Source organism: Bicyclus anynana, chromosome 22, assembly GCF_947172395.1.
Source record: "Bicyclus anynana chromosome 22, ilBicAnyn1.1, whole genome shotgun sequence".
NCBI classification, from domain to species: Eukaryota; Metazoa; Arthropoda; class Insecta; order Lepidoptera; family Nymphalidae; genus Bicyclus; species Bicyclus anynana.
Window position 1 is genome coordinate 12,954,015 of NC_069104.1, and position 21,408 is coordinate 12,975,422.

Consider the following 21,408-nt stretch of genomic DNA (forward strand, 5'->3'; position numbering starts at 1 on the left):
TTCGTGGCAAACCTTCGCTAGAGACGACCTCTTTGGCGCAGTTAGGTAGTGCTGTGGTTCTCAACAAGGTCCTGTGTTCGAATCTCAGCTGGGGTAAGTTTAGGAATTCATGTTTCCGAGATTGCTTCAGGTCTAGCCTTGTGGTCATCGGCCATGGTACTGGTGCCGACTGCCGGCACCGGCAAAGACGTATCGCCTAACGATTTATCGTTCCGTGAAAACCGACAGAGTTATGGGTATAGAATAAACTTTACCTCTTTCAAGTAAGACCGCTATTATTTCGGGCTATCTGCTTGATCCACCAATTTACTATAAAAAAAAATCGGTTGTCTGTGAACTCAGTTGACTGACGATACTTGAACGTGACAACGTTATAAGAAAATACTAATGGAATGGTTGCATTTTTCAAAAGAAAATGTTCATTTTTCTAAAATACTGTTTAATAATCTCCATAGACCAGAATATACTTTATTTCTTGTAAAAAAAGTTGGCAGCCCTAGAGCGAGGGAACATGACGTCATCTTTTTCCGAGTGTGCAGCCGGCTCCATCGAATTATAAGACGTTGTCACTTCAAAATGATTTATGTTATCTTCTGTCATCATTATCAGAATTATCAGCGTAGGCACGTCCACTGCTGGACATAGGCCTCTTGAGTGGGCTGTCACGGTCTCGTCGTCAGCATCCAGCGGATCTTCTATCAGAACACGAAAGGACATCGACCATTTTAGACCCAGCACTTTACAAAATCAAAAAATGACAATAAATCCTTAATCACCAAAAGTAAGTAATGTATTTTTCTTGAAGTCTAGCAGTGCTATTCTACATGCCCATGTTTTGATTTTGCAACTGTCAATTAAACTGCAATCAAACCAGTCTAAAACTGATATTATTATCTATACTTATACTAATATTATAAAGAGGAAAACTTTGTTTGTATGTTTGTTTGTTTGTAATGAATAGGCTCAAAAACTACTGAACCGATTTTTAAAATTCTTTCACCATTCGAAAGCTACATTATCCACGAGTAACATAGACTTAATTTTATTTTGGAAAAAATAGGGTTCCGTAAGATTTTTGTGTTTTTCGAACACAAGGTGTAAAAAATCAACCAGAAAGGTACGTAGGTAGGTACGTAGGTAGGGTAGGGATAGGGTAGGGATAGGGTAGGGGTAGGGTAGGGTAGGGGTAGTTGAAAGTTTACTTCGAGTTTCACGCGGACGAAGTCGCGAGCGTCCACTAGTTTGATATAAATAACTAATTATATTATTGATCTCCTTTCAAACAATCTCGGTGGTTTTGTTTTTCTGAAGGCGACTGACTTAGCCAATAGTCTAACTGTACAGTAATTTTACAATATCTGTCCTGTTTCCATACAACAGTATCGCACAATTACAATGTGCGTTGCTGATTGGAACGAGCAAAAAGACTGTATTGTCTTTAAATTCATTGTTTTGTGTAATTATCATATATTGCGATCGCATTTGCATTGTTCGGAGTGCGCAATCAATTAATATAATATTATTATTTTAGTATCATTATGTGCATATACATAATAACTCCCTTATTGACCCAATGGTTAATAGTGGCTTTGAATTACGAGATCCTAGGTTCAAGTCCTAGGTCGAGCTTCAAGGAAATTCTCAGTAAAAATTGCAATGAATTCGGAAGTTGGTGGTTTAGGAGTATGTTTTTGACGGCCTCCGTGGCGCAGTGGTATGCGATGTCGATTTACAAAACGGAGGTCCTAAGTTCGATCCCCGGCTCGGTCGATTGAGATTTTCTTAATTGGTCCAGGTCTGGCTGATGGGAGGCTTCGGCCGTGGCTAGTTACTACCCTACCGACAAAGACGTACCGCCAAGCGTTGTAGCGTTCCGGTACGATGTCGTGTAGAAAACAAAAAGGGGTGCGGATTTTCATCCTCCTCCGAACAAGTTAGCCGGCTTCCATCTTAGACTGCATCATCACTTACCACCAGGTGAGATTGTAGTCAAGGGCTAACTAGTAAAGAATAAAAAAAAATGTTAAGCTCTCGGTCACGGTTATTGTCAATAATATCTCGTGAGAGAATTTAACATTTTTATTTTTTATTTTCATATATATTATTATTATTCCCCGGCCCAGCCGGGGATCGAACCCAGAACCTCCGTCTTGTAAATCCACCGCGCATACCACTGCGCCACGGAGGTCATGTTTTAATTTTAGCATACAGTAATAATTCAATAAGCTTTAAACATATAACAGGAAATTATGTTGGATAGGGGATTTTCAAAACTAACAAAAATTATACATTTACCAGTCTTTATTATAAATTACGTTCATACATCTACGACCTATGTGAGACCTTACTTACAGCAAACTTATTATATACGATCACATTTACAATACGTTCATGGTTCAAACCGAAATTCAAGCCTGATTGTTGCCCAGACCCATGTTCATGGCATTTAGTAGATCACCATTGTCTGCGTCGATCTCCCATGCGAAGAGACCCCCTAGTTTGTTATTCCTTACGTATTTACCCTTCTCAATAACGGACCTCGCGTTGTCGTACGTTACCAGGTCACCGGTCGACGGTCTGAAGACATATGGGGCTTGTGCTACATTGTCATAGTGGAACTCCCACTGACTCTGTGCAATTTCATTGGCTATTTCCCTGTAGTCCACTACTCCGTCTTGCCAAGTCCCTTTAACGGGTCCTGTTGCGTTGCCAGTGAAGGGGTTCCCGTCTTTGTAACCATTGACACCGGTCCAGCCTCTGCCATACATAGCTACACCCACTATAATCTTCTTCGGATTAACCCCTTGAGCCAACAGGTACTTAACACCAAAGTCAGTCGTGTACGTCTCTTTGGGATTCCATTCTGGCGCGTACAGTGGAGTTTGGTGACCCAAAGTGTCGTTTGACCAAGCTCCCTTGAAATCGTAACTCATCAAGAAGATGTGGTCCATGTAGTTCTGGGCCTTGCTGTAATCTACAACCTGGATCTTGTCCCAACCGGAGCTGATAGCAGAAGTCAGCTCGTACTTCTTACCGGTCGAAACTGTCAGTTCATCAAGCATTTCGCGCAACTCCTTCATCAATGTGACGTAGATTTTACCGTCCTCTGGGCTTCCGAGATCAGGGTTGGCTCCCTTACCTCCGGGGAACTCCCAATCGATGTCGACACCATCGAAGAACTTCCAGGTCATGAGGAAATCTTTCACAGAGTCCACGAAACGATGTCTCTTTGTCTGATCGGTGAAGAAGAAGAAGGGATCAGCGAGAGTCCAGCCACCGATTGAGGGTAGAATCTTCAAGTCGGGTCTCCTCTGCTTCAACGACATCAACTGTCCGAAATTGCCCTTGTAAGGTTCGTTCCAGGAAGACAGTCCCTTCTGCGGTTTCTGTAAAGCTGCCCAAGGGTCGTGGATGGAAACCTTGAAGTCCTCTCGGCCACTGCAAGATCGTTGTAAAGCTTGGAAGCTTCCCTCGATTTCTTTCAAACTGTCGTTGATACCGTCTCCACCGCAAATCGGGATGAATCCGTACAAAAGATGGGTGAGATTCGGAACAGGGATGCGGTCGACTGGGAACTTCCTGGGATACACACCCCACTCCACAAAGTAAGCACCGACGACTTTCCCAGATGTCTGCTTGAACGGCTTATTCCTCTCTCCCATTGAAAAGTCCAGAGGAGGTAAATGGCTTCCATCAGTATCGGCTACAACGATTTCGGTCGGTTCACAGGAGCTGCAACCGTCTGCATTGCAGAGTTCCACTTTCATCTGGTATCTTCCTCCTTTCTTGACAGGGAATGTCGCGGAGGTCGCAGAGCCTGCGCCGGACCAGTACTGCTTGCCATCTAGAAGAACTTTGGAGCTCGTGGCCGGGTCTCCCGACCAAACGTTCCACGTGACAGTGACATCGGCGGCGTCATGCCGTTTCACGAGCTGGTTGTACGCCGTGGCCGCTTGGTTCACTTCGACGATCGCGAACGTCCGTTCACCCCATCCCAAGTTCGGCTTCCCAGGGGGCCCGCACTCGGCGAGCGCGAGCAGCGCCGCGAAGACCACCGCCTGCCTCATGACCGGTTCTACAAATAAATAAACAAGTGAAAACTCGGGCGCGATCTCTACATTTAAGCGTCTGATGCGTACTGAACTCGCATCTCGGTGGTATCTTTTATATACGGGGGGTATAGTAGGCCAACCGCTAGCGGAGAAGCTCGCAAAGGAATGCCGATACTGATTTTGAGATGCGTAATAAAAATCGTTAGCTTACTTCTCGTGTCCCGGTCACGCAAGTGGGTCGCTTAAGGAGACATTATCTTTTTAATTGTGTTCGCTAATGGTTTGTTTTTGAAGACGCAGTGCTAATGAGTCGAGCCCGTTATGAGTAAGTACGCTCGATAGACGGACCGGTGGCGATCCTGTTCCGAGCTAACGGTCGACGTCCCCGTGAGAACCTACAACTTGCTTACGTTATAAATAAAACTCGTTATACGTAACTATTACATTGACTAAGTCTCCTTGATCTTGAATACAGATTATAAAAGAGATCAGTTTCATTCCTTTACAAGAGTAGGGAAGCTATAATCGAGTATCAGTCACCGATAGCAACTCAAAGTTAGTGGTTTTGTGCCTTGAAAAGCAAATCAAGTTAAGTTAAGTCATTGAAACCTGTTTACCCCTGGTCATATCAGACGTATTTCTATTTATAAACAATATACAAAATTATAGGTAAATTTTAACAAAAATGTCACTTTGCAGTGAATCTACTCTTAGAATATGTTCGGAAGAGATAACTTTCTAAGAAAAGCAGCAAGAAAACCCAAACACTCTTTTAATGTCATTGTACAATTGAATATAATCGGAAATAGAGGTATATTCATAACTGTAAGCAATCAATAATGTTATACCATCCTACGCCGGAAAAAGTACCGGTTCCTTTTTGCATATCATTTACATAATGTAGAGCAAAAGACATCAACGGGTCTTTGTACAACTCTGTCACAATTTGCTAGTCCTATCATCAATATCAACAGTCTATTTTAATGGCCAACCACAGGGTCAAGCTCTCCTTTAAACTCTATATTCTTTCTCTTATGAGAAAGAATATAGAGTTTAAACCCACCACTTCCTAACTTCGGGTTTAGAATTACAACTGAAATTTTGTAGAAGAAAGAAAAGCTCAATATTTCATACTCTCACCCAGAACCTCCTGATCCGAAACCACGTAGGTTGGACCGAGCCAGACAAAGCTAGGCATACACCGGTACCGAAAAGTACAGAAATCCTTTTGGAAATTATTCCCTTTAGATTGTGTACCCAATCTTATAACAAAAGTAGCGGACGCCCTCGACTTTGCTTGCGTGAAAATCGGTGTATACTTTCATTATCATCGATATCAGCCTATTATAGCAAGACAATACCGGCCTAGGCCTCCGGGTCTCCTGCGTATGCTTTTTTTTTAAAGTTACTAAGTCCATGATTTCTCACAACGCAATTCCCCCCCGCAAAATAGTGAAATCCCAAAATTAAATCGCTTATATCGCTTGTACAATATATGAAAAGAAAACCCAATAACTTTGTTTTTGTTGCCTTGACCCTGATCTCAAATCTTAGACCTTATAATCCTCAGCCGATCTAACTACTGAACCAATAGCAGTTAACGAGTTTCATCATCATCATTAACAACATATTCGGGTCACTATTGAGCACGAGCCTCCTATCAGAATGATAAGGGTTAGATTAATAGTCCAACACGCTGGCATAATGCGAATTGGCAGACTTCACACACGTAAAGAATTAAGAAAATTCTCAGGTTTCTTTACGATATTTTTCCTTCACCGTTTGAGACACGTGATAAATGATGATAACTGAAAAGTTGGTGGTGCATGCCCCACGGACCGGAATCGAACCTACGCCCTCCGTATCAAAGGTATATCCACTGGGCTATCACGGTTCAGTTAATGAGTATATTATCTACTATTTTGAATAATATGTTTCTAGCTCCAATACATAATTATTACCTACATAATTTTTCACGTTGAATCATTATGCGGGACAAATTGACCCACAAACCTAAATATCTTATTGTTATCTCAAATAACAATTATATCGTTTATAGGGACGGAAGAAGTGATTATACCTCAATATTCTTAGAATATCTTGATTCATTATATCTTTAGGGTACTTTAGTCGAATCTATACTAATATTATAAAGCTGAAGAGTTTGTTTGTTTGTTTGATTGAACGCTAATCTTAGGAACTACTGGATTTGAAAAAAATATTTCAGTGTTAGATAGCCCATTCATAGAGGAAGGCTTTATATGATCCCTGTGTTCCTACGGGAACGGGAACCACGCGAGAAAAACCGCGCGGCGTCAGCTATATATTATACACAAGCAGAAGTCTATAACTCCGTCCGAACTATTGATTTTTCGGGATAAAAAGTGTGTCTCTATATATATCCGTTCCAGAGATTAAACACAACAAACAGACGAAATTTCTAAAAAAAAATTCTTTGTGTTTTAGTATCGTGTATTTTTTTTTATTCTTTATAAGTTAGCCCTTTACTGCAATCTCACCTAATGGTAAGTGATGATGCAACCTAAGATGGAAGCGAGCTAACTTGTTAGGAGGAGGATGAAAATTCACACCCCTTTCGGTTTCTACACGACATCGTACCGGAACGCTAAAGCGCTTGGCGGTATGTCTTTGTCGGTAGGGTGGTAACCCACGGCCGAAGCGTCCCACCAGCCAGACCTGGACCAATTAAGAAAATCTCAATCGGCCCAGCCTGGGATCGAACCCAGGACCTCCGTCTTGTAAATCCACTGCGCCACGGAGGCTGTAAATAACTAAAAGAACTCGATTTATTTATATGTATTGTTAATGATGACATAAATATTTTGTGATTATACATCTTTTAGAGGAAATGCGTTGCATTTTTTTTTCTTTTCCACCATCATCAAAAACTGTAAAGTCAAAAAAAATATTAAATTTTCCTCATTCCATATTTTTGTAGTTCTCTCTCTAATGCTAATTTGTCATGATGAAAATGATATCATTAATTTACTTCTCGTATTTCTGACGGTGTTGCGTTGCTCTGTGTATAGCTGGGAAGTTCTAGGTTCGATTCCAAATTTGGGTTATTTCATAATTTCTAAAAATTGTCTTAGGATTTCCGTGACTAATGAGCGCTATCAGATTGTGATAACCGGGACCCACGGCTTAACGTGCTCTCCAACGTAGGAAGATGTGTGTGCCGTTCGGCTCCTAGTGCCCTGAACCCTGAGTACTTTCTTACAAAATTTTCTTAATGGCTTCGCGGAGTTGAAAAATTTGTTGAGAAAGATTCCTTGAAAGCATGTTAAGCCATCGATTTCGCTCATTATCAAAATTCAAAAAATTCAAAATTCATTTATTTCAAGTAGGTTCAGTTTGCAAGCACTTTTGAAATTTCAGTTGATTATTTTGTAAAGATTCTACCACCGGTTCGGAAGGCAGGTTCTGCTGAAGAACCGGCAAGAAACTCAATTACTACAACTATCATTAACTTATAAGTCAGCTTGGAGGTGCCGCATTGGAGGTGCGGGTGGATCTTAATCTTAGCTCAAATTAGCTCGAAATCCGCCCAAATGCAATAGGTATGGGAAAAGGCTTGACCCATACATGGGATATTATATAAATACGCCTGCCTCTTTGGTCTATTGGTAAGTTTATGTTGCTACACGAGATACTAGGTTCAAGCCCTGGGTCGGGCTATGAAAAACTGAGCTTCTTTTTAGGGTTCCATAGTCCACATGAAACCCATATATTTTCGTCATGTCCGTCTGTACGTCCGTCCGTCAACGGTTAAGCGCAAAGATTAGATTAGAAAGCTGTAAATTAGCATGAATATGTAAATTAAAAATGTGAACAAAGTCGTAAAATAAAATCTTGAAAAATAAAAAGATAAAGTTGTCAGTACAATGACTCATTTTATGTTTAAACTAGAAAAATGAGATTAGGAAAAAAAAATGTTTGGGGTTCCTTCCCAAAATATGGGAATTTTTTGTCTATCCTAACGTAATCGGTATTTTTGTGCATTACATAAGGGATTAAAGTGCTAACTTAATCTACGGAACCCTACACTGCGAGTGGCCCGACATGCACTTGCCGGTATTTTTTTTAGAAGTTTTCAATAAAATTTCGCAGCCCGAGAAGTTTGAGGTTACAGCGCCTAAGAGAGCACAAGTCGTCCGTCTCGGTGTTTATCATTAGGTAACATCTAAACATCATTAACAACCCTTATTCAGCTCACTGTTGAGCACGAGTCTCCTCTCTGAATGGGGGGTTAGGCCAATAGTACACCACGCTGCCCCAATGCGGATTGGCAGACTTCACACACTTAGACAATTAACAATATTCTCAGATATGCAGATTCCTGAATATGTTTTCCTTCACCGTTTGAGTCATGTGATATTTCTTAAAATGTAGTATAACTGAAAAGTTGGAGGTGGATGTCTTTTTTTTTATTGTTTACAAGTTAGCCCTTGACTACAATCTCACCTGATGGTAAGTGATGATGGAATCTAAGATGGAAGCGAAGCTAATAGTGGTTAAAGAATTTAACATTATCACCATAAACCACATTAGAAAATGTTGGGTCTTAGTTCCATATCCCACCTCCTACAAATAGAAAAACCAAACTCTATAGTGGGTCATTAAAATTGGCTGATAAAGTTAATGATAGTGATACGCATCTTAAAATGAAAAATGGCGTGTCATAATGACACTGCCGCGCTGTCAATTATAACACCGCAAGTGTCACAAGTCAAACGAGCGTGTGATGTAGTTTTAAACTGTATAATTAATAGTGAGAGGCGGGCAGAAGCTTCCAATCCATAACATCCAGTATGCAAAATAAAGCATTTAATTTATCAGCCTTAGACTAATAACCTATAGACACATAACAATTTTAAGTTTTTATCGCGGGCTTTGAGCGCGGAGACCGAGGAAATTCCGTAACGAAAATAAACCTAACACCCAAGCCGTGCACCAAGTTAACACATTTCAAGTTTATTATATCGACTCAGATGGACCAGTGGTGTGAATCTAAGGCGCAAAACTTATTAAACCAGAGTTCGATTCCAGTACAATTTTTTTTTTATTTAATCTTTTATTTTTTTATTATTTACTAGCGGACCCGATCAAGCTTCGCTTTGACTTTTGTGCACTTCTTCCATACCCTTGCCTACCCTACTCCAACCCTACGTCTACCCTACATCTACCCTACAACTACCCTACCCATACCCTACTCCTACCCTACCCCTACCCTTCCCATACCCTACCCCTACCCTACACCTACCCTACCCCTACCCTATACATATTAAAATTCAAATTATTACGAATCGTTTGTATGGGATTATAATGTTTTTTTAGTCTTTTTAAATTTTTCTCGCCTTAAAAACCATCCTAGAACTTCAATTAACATTTTAAAAATAGAATTGGCCAAATTGGTCCAGGCGTTGTTGAGTTATGCGCTTACCAACACATTTTGCGATTCATTTTTATATTATAGATTATTTTCTAAAGAAAAAAAATACTACATAAAAATAGAGATATAAAAAGAAAGCCATAATAGCCCAATGGATATGACCTCGGCATCTGATTCCGGAAGGTGTGGGTTCGAATCCGGTCCGGGGCATGCACCTTCAACTTTTCAGTTGTGTGCATTCTAAAAAATTAAATATCACGTGTCTCAAACGGTGAAGGAAAAACATCGTGAGAAAACCTGCATGCCAGAGAATTATTTTAATTATCTGCGTATGTGAAGTCTGCCAATCCGCATTGGGCCAGCGTGGTGGACTATTGGCCTAACCCTTATCATTTTGAGAGGAGAGTGGAGCTCAGCAATGAGCCGAATATGGGTTGATAATGATGAATTGTATAAGTTCATAAATAGTTTACACACGTAGTTTTTTACTCTCCAAAAGTAAACCACTTCTGTGTCTATGTGAGAGCTAATCTAATAACCCTCGACAACACACACACAAGCGTACTTATCGTAACATAGCGATGCGTTAAGGGCTCCCATTTCGGGGTATTTAAAACGGCTTCTTTTGACTATACACTAAATAAATCCTGCGACTACACACTATGTGTTATAAATCTGTTATCAGCCTATTTTAACGGCCAGTCTTCCCTCTTTATTAGAAAGAGTACTTTTCTAAAGCGGGTTAACGGTTTGATCATTTTTAAATCTTTAAAGCTTACTAATATTCTAATAAATTCGACGACCGCGTGGCTCAGTGGGTAGTGACCCTGCTTTCTACATCCAGGGCCGTGGGTTCGATTTCCACAACTGGAAAATATTTGTGTGATGAGCATGAGTGTTTTCCAGTGTCTGTGTGTATTTATACATTATATAAGTATTTATATGTAGCATATAATTGTATATTAATATTATAATATCAACTATCTTAGTACCCATAACACAAGCTACTCTGTATGCTTACTTTGGGGCTAGATAGTGATGTGTATTGTTTAAGTATATTTATTTAAAAAAATATATATATTGATACGAATGACCGTGAATGGTTTTACATCAAAAAGTTTTGAACAACATCATAAGAAACAGAATGCTGTTGTTGGATGGTTGAGCAGTCGAAAACTGTGCGGAAAAATGTAAATAATTAATCAAAAACAAAATCGGGACTAGTAACTTCTTAGTATAACTGTAGCCAAAATAAAAAAAAACAATAGATTTTTTTTTATTATTTACAAGTTAACCCTTGACTACAATCTCACCTGATGGGAAGTGATGATGGAAGCGGGCTAACTTGTTAGGAGGAGGATGAAAATCCACACCCCTTTTCGGTTTCTACACGACATCGTACCGGAACGCTAAATCGCTTGGCGGTACATCTTTGTCGGTAGGGTGGTAACTAGCCGGCCGAAGCCTCCCACCAGCCAGACCTGGAATCAAGTAAGAAAATCTCAATCGGCCCAGCCGGGGATCGAACCCAGGACCTCCGTTTTGTAAGTCCACCGCGCATACCACTGGCCGTCAAAAGAATACAAAAAATAACAACAACAAATGCCACATCGCTTCGTCAGTACCGCTGTAAAGCTTATCGCCCATGTGCCGGAGCGACGCGCAACAAATCTGGTGCACATTAGCATACAATGCGCCGTGGGCGGCCGCCCTGGGGCCGACGACCCCGCGAAGTGCAAGGCAAAATGTAAAGGTTAGTTCACCATGATTTTTTAACTGCAAAGAAATTGCGCCCCTATTAAAAAATACACTACAATAACTGAGGGTTTAACTGGGGCTGTCCCTTGCAACCTGCTACCTCTTTCACTATTATTACGATTAATATAATATAAATAAATATAAAAATCTCCTTCAAGTGTAGATAGAAAATACACATCCATAAAACAGATACTAAACATACGTATATTAATCGTTAGAGTATAAAAAGCTCTTTAAAATGCGCATATTATAGATACGTACACCAACATGTCATATTGTTAAAACAATACAAATACAGTAATAACTAGCGAATAGCCGCGTCTGCGTCCACGTGTAAATTAGTTTTTCAAAGATTAGCCTGGACAAATAAACAGACAGATAGACAAAAGTTTGATTTGTATTCTAGTATCTAAATCTGTAAATAACTATTAGTACTAAAAAAATAAAGTTACGTATTTTGAAATCACTGACACAAATACAAATACACTGAATCAAATAAATCCGAAATTAACCATCTAGCGTAACTAAAAATTGTGAAATAAATAAATTAATTAAACAAATAAAAAACCCGACTGCATAAAGTATAAAAAAACTGAAAAGAAAAAAAACAAGCTCAGTCCAGAAGTGTAGAAAGCAATTAGAAAACAGTCGGGACCTTAGATAATGAATAGAATGATTTTCTTCTACATTATTTAATAGGTCCGAATAATATATCATATCAAATGATTGTGTTAGTAGATACGAGTACATAATATAATGATGCGCTGCTGCAGTCATGTCAGCTATTATCACAGTTATATCATCAGCTGACACGCTACAAGTTTGGTATTTCGCGTAAACTATGCTTTTAGTAAAATTCAGCCGATCGTGATCGCGGCGATATTGACAAACAATTTATTGTAGGCCACTGATGTCACAAATGTCACATGCCGACTGCTGGGGCCACAGCTTTGGCGTACAAGCGATGCTAAGGTCTGAGACATGTGATAACCAAACACGCATAATCGCCTAAACATTGAGACCATAGATCACATTACGAGGCCTGTGGTACCCAAACTTTTGTGATAATGTAAAAATAAATAAAGTTTGTTATAAATAAAGCCTATGCTCCTACCATAAGTAAGGTAGGCAAAGATTTTATATTAGTAGAAATGACACTAACGCGTCGAAACTGAGGCGATAAAAGGTGGTTAATTATTGTCTTAATAATATCCCGTTGAAAAACTAAAAAAATATGTCTTATATTTGGAACCACATAGGTATAGTCTGGCAAGTTTATAGATGACACTCTCATGATATGCGGGCGACGGGGGGAAAGACCGGGTGTGAAATCGTGCGTGCGGGGAAGTGAGGTGCATCAATCGTTGGATTTTCATTTGTCGCTAGACGCCCCCCGGCCAGCGCGAACCATCGAGAGTGTTACGAACGATGTTGCCAAACTATAGTAGGTACCTACGCAAGTTCGTGTTTTATGAAATCGGTTGAATTTTTTTTATTGGTGAATCCGAAGGCAATGGCCTGAGTATATTTGGAGGATCTCCCGACCTTTTTACATTGTGTTCGGCTCTTTTGTATGTTGTTCTAGTAATTAAACGAGTGAATCCGTTTGCGTAATACAAACGACGACGAAAGGGCACCGTTTCAATAAGTATAATAACAAGTTACAATTTGCTGTAGGTACGTAACCTACCCTAACTTAGATATTTGATTCGATGTATTTTGTACTAGACGCCGCGCGGTTTCACCCGCGTGGTTCCCGTTCCCGTAAGAATACGGGGATAACATATAGCCTATAGCCTTCCTCAATAAATGGGCTATCTAACACTGAATTTTTTTTTCAAATCGGACCAGTAGTTCCTGAGATTAGCTCGTTCAATCAAACAAACTCTTCAGCTTTATAATATTAGTATAGATAAGCAGAATTGTTTTATCTAAACATACTATAGAACAAAGTCCTCCGCAGCGTTTGTCTGTCTATATATGTTTGTGAATTTTGTGGCATTATGGTAGTATCTGGATTTATGGAACCAATTTTTGAAAATCGTTTTACCTATAAAAAGCTATGTTATTCTCACGGGAACTGGAACTACGTTAGTCTATACATAAATTAAATATAATAAAAACAAAAACCACCGCCATTATTTGTCTGTCGCGATATACTTGAAACTACTAAATGGTTTTCATGCAGCTATCACCAATAGATAGAATGATTTATAAAGAAGATTAAGGTATATACTCTGTGAATATTGCACGATGATTGACGATTATTGTATGTGTCGGAAAAAATGCCGGGGCTTTTTATATGTAAATAGTTAATAATTAACAATAATTAAGAGTTTTGTGCAATCAACAAATCGATTATCACAATTATTGCAGTATTCAGAATAAGCCAGTAATAGACACTAGTTATACCTGTATGTTATTTATAAAATGCTTTATTTGTATAAAATATATGTATAATGTTATTTAATTATGTAAAGCTATCAATTAATTGATCACTCAACGGCGCCTGTTTGCATTTAATTAAAATATGTATGAAATTCTAGTTTATTAAAAAAAAAGTTTTGGATTAATTATTAGTTACATAAAATATAAACAGGATTATAGATAGGAAAATGAAAAATCATAAAAAAATATTTGTGTTGTAATCTTTGAATGTAGGTAGGTTAGAATGTAGAAATTAAAACATAAAAAAATTAATGTTAGTTAGTTAGGCAGGTTAGAATGTAGAAATTATCTGCATACTTTTTGAGGTGAAAAAAGTCAAATTTAAATCTTTTTTTTGTATTATTTTTAACGCCTTATGAACGCAGCCGTACCTATCAGCAAATCCATATACCCTGCGCTCCAGTTTACAACTACCGTTGCGATTATCTTTACTGTTAAAATATACCTATGTCATGCAATTGTCCATCTTTATTTTATTTTATTTTATTGAGGGCTTACAAACAACATCATAGTACATAATCATATTATGATAATAGTAATATAAATAAAAATAATAACTATGACACCAGCTTCGAAAACCACAGATTACAATACTATAAAGTAGACTACTACGCACCTAAATATTTTATATAAAATTATTACAAACAAATTTTGAAAAAAAATTAAAATAAAAAATAAAAAGTGAATAAAAAAAAGTAGATGGAAGAAAAGACTAAAAACTAAATTATTAATTAACTAATAGCTATAAACTCTTTAACCGTTTTATAACCAACCTCTTGAAGGTACCTACACGTGTAGAAAAAATATCAATATTATTGAAGAACTCATTGTAGGATTGCGTCATTCTATATAATGGAGAACGTTTGCCCGCATTTGTACGGCAGTTGGTGGTAGCAAAGAGCTGATGCGTTCGAACACTTCGCATTCGAGCCCTGAGTGGTACTTTGTAACAAATTTTGCGCGTTAGGGCTACACAATCGTACTTGTTATTACATAAATCATACTAGAGCATGAACATCTGTTAGCCAGACCATCTGTCAAACTGTGTCAGTTGTAAAAGGTAACCAATTAGTAATTGATTCCAACTGTCAAACTAACCACCAGTGGCATGCACGAGGTATTTAACTAGGGTAGGCAACTTGCAAATTACAAAATGATTAAATTCCTTTCCCAATACCGATTCGTAAAGTATCCTAAAGGTAAGCAGTGCATTTGTGCTTCTATGATCTATGATCTTTTATCTAACCACCTATCTGTAGCTATATATAATGAAAGCCTGCAATCGCCAGACGTACTTCATTTTATAACAACCGAAAATTTGCCAACCCACATGGTAAGTAAAACTTTTTGATATTTTCTACAATGGGAAATAACGAATCTTTCAAACGTTCGCTAAATATATGATCTTTAATGGTGTCTAAACAAATTTTAATGAGGCTTTAAAATATAGATCATTAACTAATATATTCTTTATACCGGAAAAATCCAAGGCTCCCGGAGGTTTTGTGGAAAACCAAAATTTTACGCGGACGAAGTCTCGGGCGTCCATAAGTAGTATACCTACTCAAAAAATATTTTGATATTATCACAAAGCTTCAATCATCATCATCATCATCATCATTCATCATTCAGCATTATCAGCTGGACGTCAGCTGTTGGACATAGGCCTCTTGCATGGACTTTTAAACAAAAGGGAGCCGCCAGCATCCAGCGGCTCGCTGCAACCCGCTTGATGTCTTCGGTAAAGTTTCAATCGCTTAACGATAAAGAGATCGGACTAATCATCAACAGATCGTGGTTCATGGTTTTTTTTTTTATTTCTTTTAACATTGGGGGGAAACCAAAATTTTACAGATCGTGGTTCATGGTTTTTTTTTATTTCTTTTAACATTGGGGGGAAACAGGAATATTAGTCATACTAGCGGACGCCCGCGACTTTGTCCGCGTGAAGTAGATGTAAACTTTTAACTACCCCTGCCCTACCCTACTCCTGCCCTAACCCTACCCCTACCCTACCCCTACCCTACCCATTAAGGCTGCACACGGACGGAAGCTTAAAAAATGGAGTAATTTCTCCCGTTTTCCCAACATTTTCCTTCACTGCTCTGCTCCTATTGAACGTAGCGTGATGAAAAGTATACTTTAACCTGCCCAGGAATATGAAGAATAATTGTACTAAGTTTCGTTAAAATCCGTCGAGTAGTTTTTGTTTCTATAACGAACATACAGACAGACAGACAGACAGACGAAAGACAGGCAAAAATTTTACTGATTGCATTTTTGGCATCGGTATCGATCACTAATCCCCCCTGACATTTTGAAAATATATTTCATGTACAGAAATGACCTCTTTACAGATTTATTATAAGTATAGATATTTAAATATGAAACATTCTTTTATAAAAAATCAAAGTTCAAAATAATTTGCCCCTAATGAATGTATTGCATTTAACTTAATTAATTAAAACCTTTTGGTTGAAAATACAACCGCATCGGTAATATGCAAATGATATGCACATGAGGTCAACGAACATATTTATCTAAGAGCATTGCACTCGCACAAACTGCGATTACATTGCATCTAAATGCAAATATACCGTATCTCATTGAAATAAGGTTCATAATTTAAGGGAAAAATTATTTTTAACCGCAAAAAATAGTCAGCATTTACAATTTTGGATCGAAGGGACACATAACGGGATATGTAACGGATTAATAACGAGCAACACAACTGGGAGAAGGCTTAAGAGTAATTCCATATTCATTCATTGCATACTTTGTCATCAATCTCAGGAGTTTTTGATTGTTCATAATCTACTGGTGTTTAAATCAACTGTTTCTTCCGTGTGTTCTTTGCGGACCCTTTGTTAGAAAACAAGCCTATTGTAGAATCGCCATTTAATTTATATTTTAAAGATTATGATTGAATTTTAAAAACCTACGTAATGGCTATAAAATACTTTATCGACCGTTTAAACGCATGTTAGGTATCTTACGATATTTAATAAATAGGCAATAAAGTAGGGTAAAGTTGTCTAAGGTTGGACTAATTATTACTATAACTATTGACAAATATTATTGCTTGTGTACGGAGCCATAGAGAAACATGACCCGATGGTCAGAAACTTTTGCTGAAAGAAGCATAATACCGCCTCCCCTTCGTTGTGGGTTTCATATTGTCTCGGATACTTCGATAAGACAAAATAAAGTGAAGATAGAATGGGTACATAATATTCATTAAATTAAATTGGTATTCGAGAAAATACACGAAATTAAGTTGTCACTTCGTTATTTTTTTTTGCGTCCGTAATGAGGTATTTTATTACACCATACACAAGCTTTCCCATAAACTAAAACTTTGCTTTGCTTGGTTTGCTAAATTAGAAAACGCTAGCGGACGCCCGCGACTTTTTCTGTGTTATATTTTTCACGAAACCACGAGAACCATTGGTTTTCCGAGACAAAATTAGTAGTCTATCGACTATCAATCTACGTCGTTGGCCAATGTTTAGCCTATTTGGATTCGGTCGTGTAGGGCTATGGCTATATATATAATAGGCTATGGGGTGACCTTTTCTTTATTATTTTCTTTATTATTTTCTTTATTTACTAGCGTACCTCGTAGAGCACGCTAAGACGTCAGACTCGATCACTATCATTAAAATCTGATACTAATAATTAAAGACTGAAACATTGTTATAACAAGGTGGGATCTGCATAAACCTTCCCTTAGAAACAAAGCCTGATCTGTAGTGGACCTTTAAATAGACCTATTCTTTTTTTTTATTCTTTACAAGTTAGCTCTTGATTACAATCTCACCTGATGGTAAGTGATGATGCAATTTATGATGGAAGCGGGTTAACTTGATAGGAGGAGGATGAAAATCCACACCCCTTTCAGTTTATATACGATATCGTACCGGAACGATCAATCGCTTGGCGGTACGTCTTTGTCGGTAGGATGGTAACTAGCTAGACCTAGACCAATTAAGAAAGCCTCAATCGGCCCAGCCGGGGATCGAACCCAGGACAGACTTATAAATCCACCGCGCATACCACTGCGCCACGGAGGCCATCAAAAAACACCTATTCATAGAATTGTGCCATAAACATCAGCTTATACTAAAAAAGTATCATATAGTGTAAGAGATAATCACCTGTTTGTGTTTATGTTTTATCAAAATCCGACACAGTGTAACACTGAACTACGAGACATGCGGTTCTCTACGAGAGGAGTGACGGATGCGGCGGCGCTGGGTGCACTAAAGCCGGCCTACAATAGACCGAGCAGGAAGAGCGAGGCAAGCCAAGGGCTCGCATTAGTATTGCGCGCGCGCGTGCACTGCGATTCCCGGATACTACGGCACATGAATTGTAACGAGAATTTGACAGTTTGACAGCAGTACGTATTGATTAATAGACCATGCGCTGTGAGGTAGTGAGATTATTGTTGGAAGAGAAGGATATGACGTCACTCGACTCAGTGGGGGTCATCTCTTCCCGAGTGTCGGGTAAGGGGGTACGAGCCTCGAGGGTTTGCCTCCTTGCCCGAGTAAGACGCAGGGAAACTTGCTTCCCTGGTGATTTCTTCCAGCTCCTTTCGGGGCTCACTCTCTCTCGCTCACTCGACTGTTGTCGGAATTATTCAGTCGGCTCGTGCTGTCGCTAGGTGGCGCTAGTTATTTCCATGAATAGTGGGATTTAGATGATGGGGACGTCCGAGAGCGGGAATGGCATGTGATATAAGGCGCTCGCTGTACGGTCCTTGGTAGTGTTTTGGTCGTGGTCTATTCGCCAACATTTCCCGTGGAGTAATTTTTCTTAGTTAGGCACGGAGAATCTCTCTTTGTCTGGAGTAGTGAATTCTGTTTGAGTCTGGTTACATTTTGACTTGTTAGTTAAATTGTCCTGACACACATGTTGTCAATACCTTTGTTCAACATTGGTTTTACTAATTTTTTTAATCCACTTCAGAGTAATTTACTAAAATTATACCTATAAACCGAGGACCGCATCCTTAATACAACAAGCAATAAAACTGATACAAAGCATTTGATCTGTACATATACTCGACACCAAAGGGGGTAGTATATAACATAAGAATAGACCAATATATCTCCTGGCAACATGCAGAATCGTAATATGCATGCTTTTCTGATTTCAAAACTGTTAACAGAATGCTGTCCTCTGTTTATGTAATCCCACTACCGTACAGCACCTGGTCTATAGCAGAATATCGTCGCAATGTTTTTCTTCAATCAAATCAAGCCTAAACACAAGGTAGCTAACCGATAAGGAGTTCCCTAATGGACCTTGGTCTTTATCACCAGACCCCTAATGACAATCACAACCCATCTAGGTGGAAAGTTCTCATCAATACAAATGAATCGAGCCCATACAAAAGGTAAATGCTGTAAATCGTTGAGATGTTCCCTCGTCTGTATTTTGGCTCCATCGTCAGATCGATTTCAAACCTTCATTACTAAAACACTAGTCATCCATATAATTTTTGAAAGTTTCAATCGATTTCTCCAGGTTTCCATCATCTGACCATGACATGATGAAATTGACCACATGGAGAGATTTTTACAAATCGGTTCAGGCGTCTTCGAGTACTTAATCGATGTAAATACATAAAAACATATAACGATCAACTTAAGAACCTCCTCCTTTTTGAAATCGGTTAAAAATGTATTTACTTACTTAAATAAAAATTTTATTTATTCTTTTATAATGATTGATCCTCCAGATCCTCCGGATCCTCCCTCCAGTAAAATATATTGATTTAAATATTAAATTAAACGTCAGATGTATTATTCAAATGTTTAAATTAAATTACGAATGGGTAAAGTAATTTTAAACAAGATTGCTCGTAAATTACGAAAATTACATGTTCTAAGTACGCCTGGGAACTTTGCCGGCTTATTAATTAATAAAGTCAATTATAGAACTTATCTTTACAGTTAGAACGGTATATTTTGGAATAGATTTATTCACGTATCAGTCAGAATTAGGTTATCAAATTCTCAAGTTAGGATTCTCAAATGTACAGACAAACGGTTTTACCCACATAGTTCACGTTCCCGGGAGAATACGGGAATACAATACAGCCTATATACGGGGTAGGTATACAGAGTACCTATGAAGGGTGATAAATAACGTAGGAAAATAATTTAGAATATCGGTCAGTAGATCCAGAGATTACCCCCTACCACAAACTTTACCTCTTTAAAATATTAGTAGGTATTCTAACCTACTCATCATAATAGGTACGTTATTTATCACCGTATGTAGGCCTCTAGATAGTTTTGGAAGCTGTAGGAGGTAAAAGGTAAAATACTGTTAATTAGCATACGCTTGGAATTTAATCCGTAATAAACTTAGTTTTCTTATAAATAAATAATTTACAAAAACTTACAATACTAAAGATATACACTTAAACCTTTTTATGTGCTAACCTACTGCGTACAAGAATGTATGATTAATTATTACAATTTCTACGGTGCCAGCCCCCTTATTTTGGAATACATTTCTTTTTCATATTTAAATTAAGGAGAAATTAAAAAAAATATACATAACAAAGTATCCTGTGTCTTGTTTATGAAAAAAACTGCTTAATTCCAGTGAAACATCAAAAGAAAATGAAAAGATATGCGCTTTTAGAGTTACACTTCCTTTGGTGTAAGGAGCACTATAGCGCGACGTATATTTTAAAATGTTTACTAAGTGAAAAGAAGATGAGCATTTTTAAAGAGAATACCTAAACCTAACAATGTCTGAGCTTACACCACCAGATGGTAATATCAGTGTAAGAAACTTACTTATTTTCTTTTATAAATAAAACCAATATGGCAAATGGCAACGTAAAAATGATCCAAAATCAAATTATCTTCAAATATCAAAATTTTGCATACATTTTAATTTTACGCTGTTTTTTCATACATTATATTAGGTATATATATACAGGGTCCTCGGGAGTATTTTCCATAACTTCAAGGTGTTGACAAGTCCACTTACAGGAGCCGAACTGCATAACTAATTTTTTTAACTAAAAAAAAATAGTTTGCATACAAAGCAATTCAAAAAATTCCGAATATCCATGTCTTTATCTATCTTTACATTTTATAATACGTAATCGTAGTGGTAGGACTGTTGATATCGACGAGATATTCCTACTGGCACTCCGAACTTCACTAGTAAGCTACTTCATGATATCTATCAATTAATAAGTTTATCGGTCATAATATAAGGATGCGATTTAAGGGACACATTTATGATCTATTTACAAAAGAAATATTTTTTACTCCGAAAATATTCATTTCAGAATACAACATGTTCCTTAGACATCTTTAATTATTATTTTTTCTTATAGAATATAACCCTAGAGTTATGGGAAATACTACCGAGCAACCTATATATGCTAAATCAAGACCGTTTACTAGGCCCAAGGTGTTGTGTTGGCGCCCAGTAGAACAAACACAGTATGCGACGTGTGGCATATTGTTTTAAACTAGATAAATATTTTTTTTTAAAATAAATATCATCAGTGGTTTCCGTTCATGTTCTGTGAAGATTGCTTTCTTATGGATTACTAACTGACACCACGTGGTTTCACCCACCTAGTTCCCGTTTTCGAAGAAAAACAGCGATAAAATATAGCCTATAGCACTCGGGGATAGTGTAGCTTTCCAACAGTGAAAGACTTTTTCAAATGGGCTTAGTAGTTTCGGAGGCTAT

At 38.0% G+C, this 21,408-nt stretch overlaps 1 protein-coding gene across 1 annotated transcript; it reads right to left on the bottom strand.

Moving 5' to 3' along the window:
* Positions 1-2,283: 2,283 nt before the first annotated feature.
* LOC112049658 (chitinase A) lies at positions 2,284-17,959 on the bottom strand. The gene is made up of 2 exons (XM_024087637.2): positions 17,829-17,959; positions 2,284-4,075 (listed from the first exon to the last, which is right to left on the bottom strand). Exon 2 carries the CDS (start codon positions 4,065-4,067, stop codon positions 2,409-2,411), a length of 1,659 nt encoding a protein of 552 aa, XP_023943405.2. The 5' UTR covers positions 4,068-4,075; positions 17,829-17,959; the 3' UTR covers positions 2,284-2,408.
* Positions 17,960-21,408: the final 3,449 nt, after the last annotated feature.

Bases quoted from the DNA above. Each gene is read 5' to 3' on its own strand.
- LOC112049658 (XM_024087637.2), bottom strand. From the start codon at position 4,067: ATGAGGCAGGCGGTGGTCTTCGCGGCGCTGCTCGCGCTCGCCGAGTGC.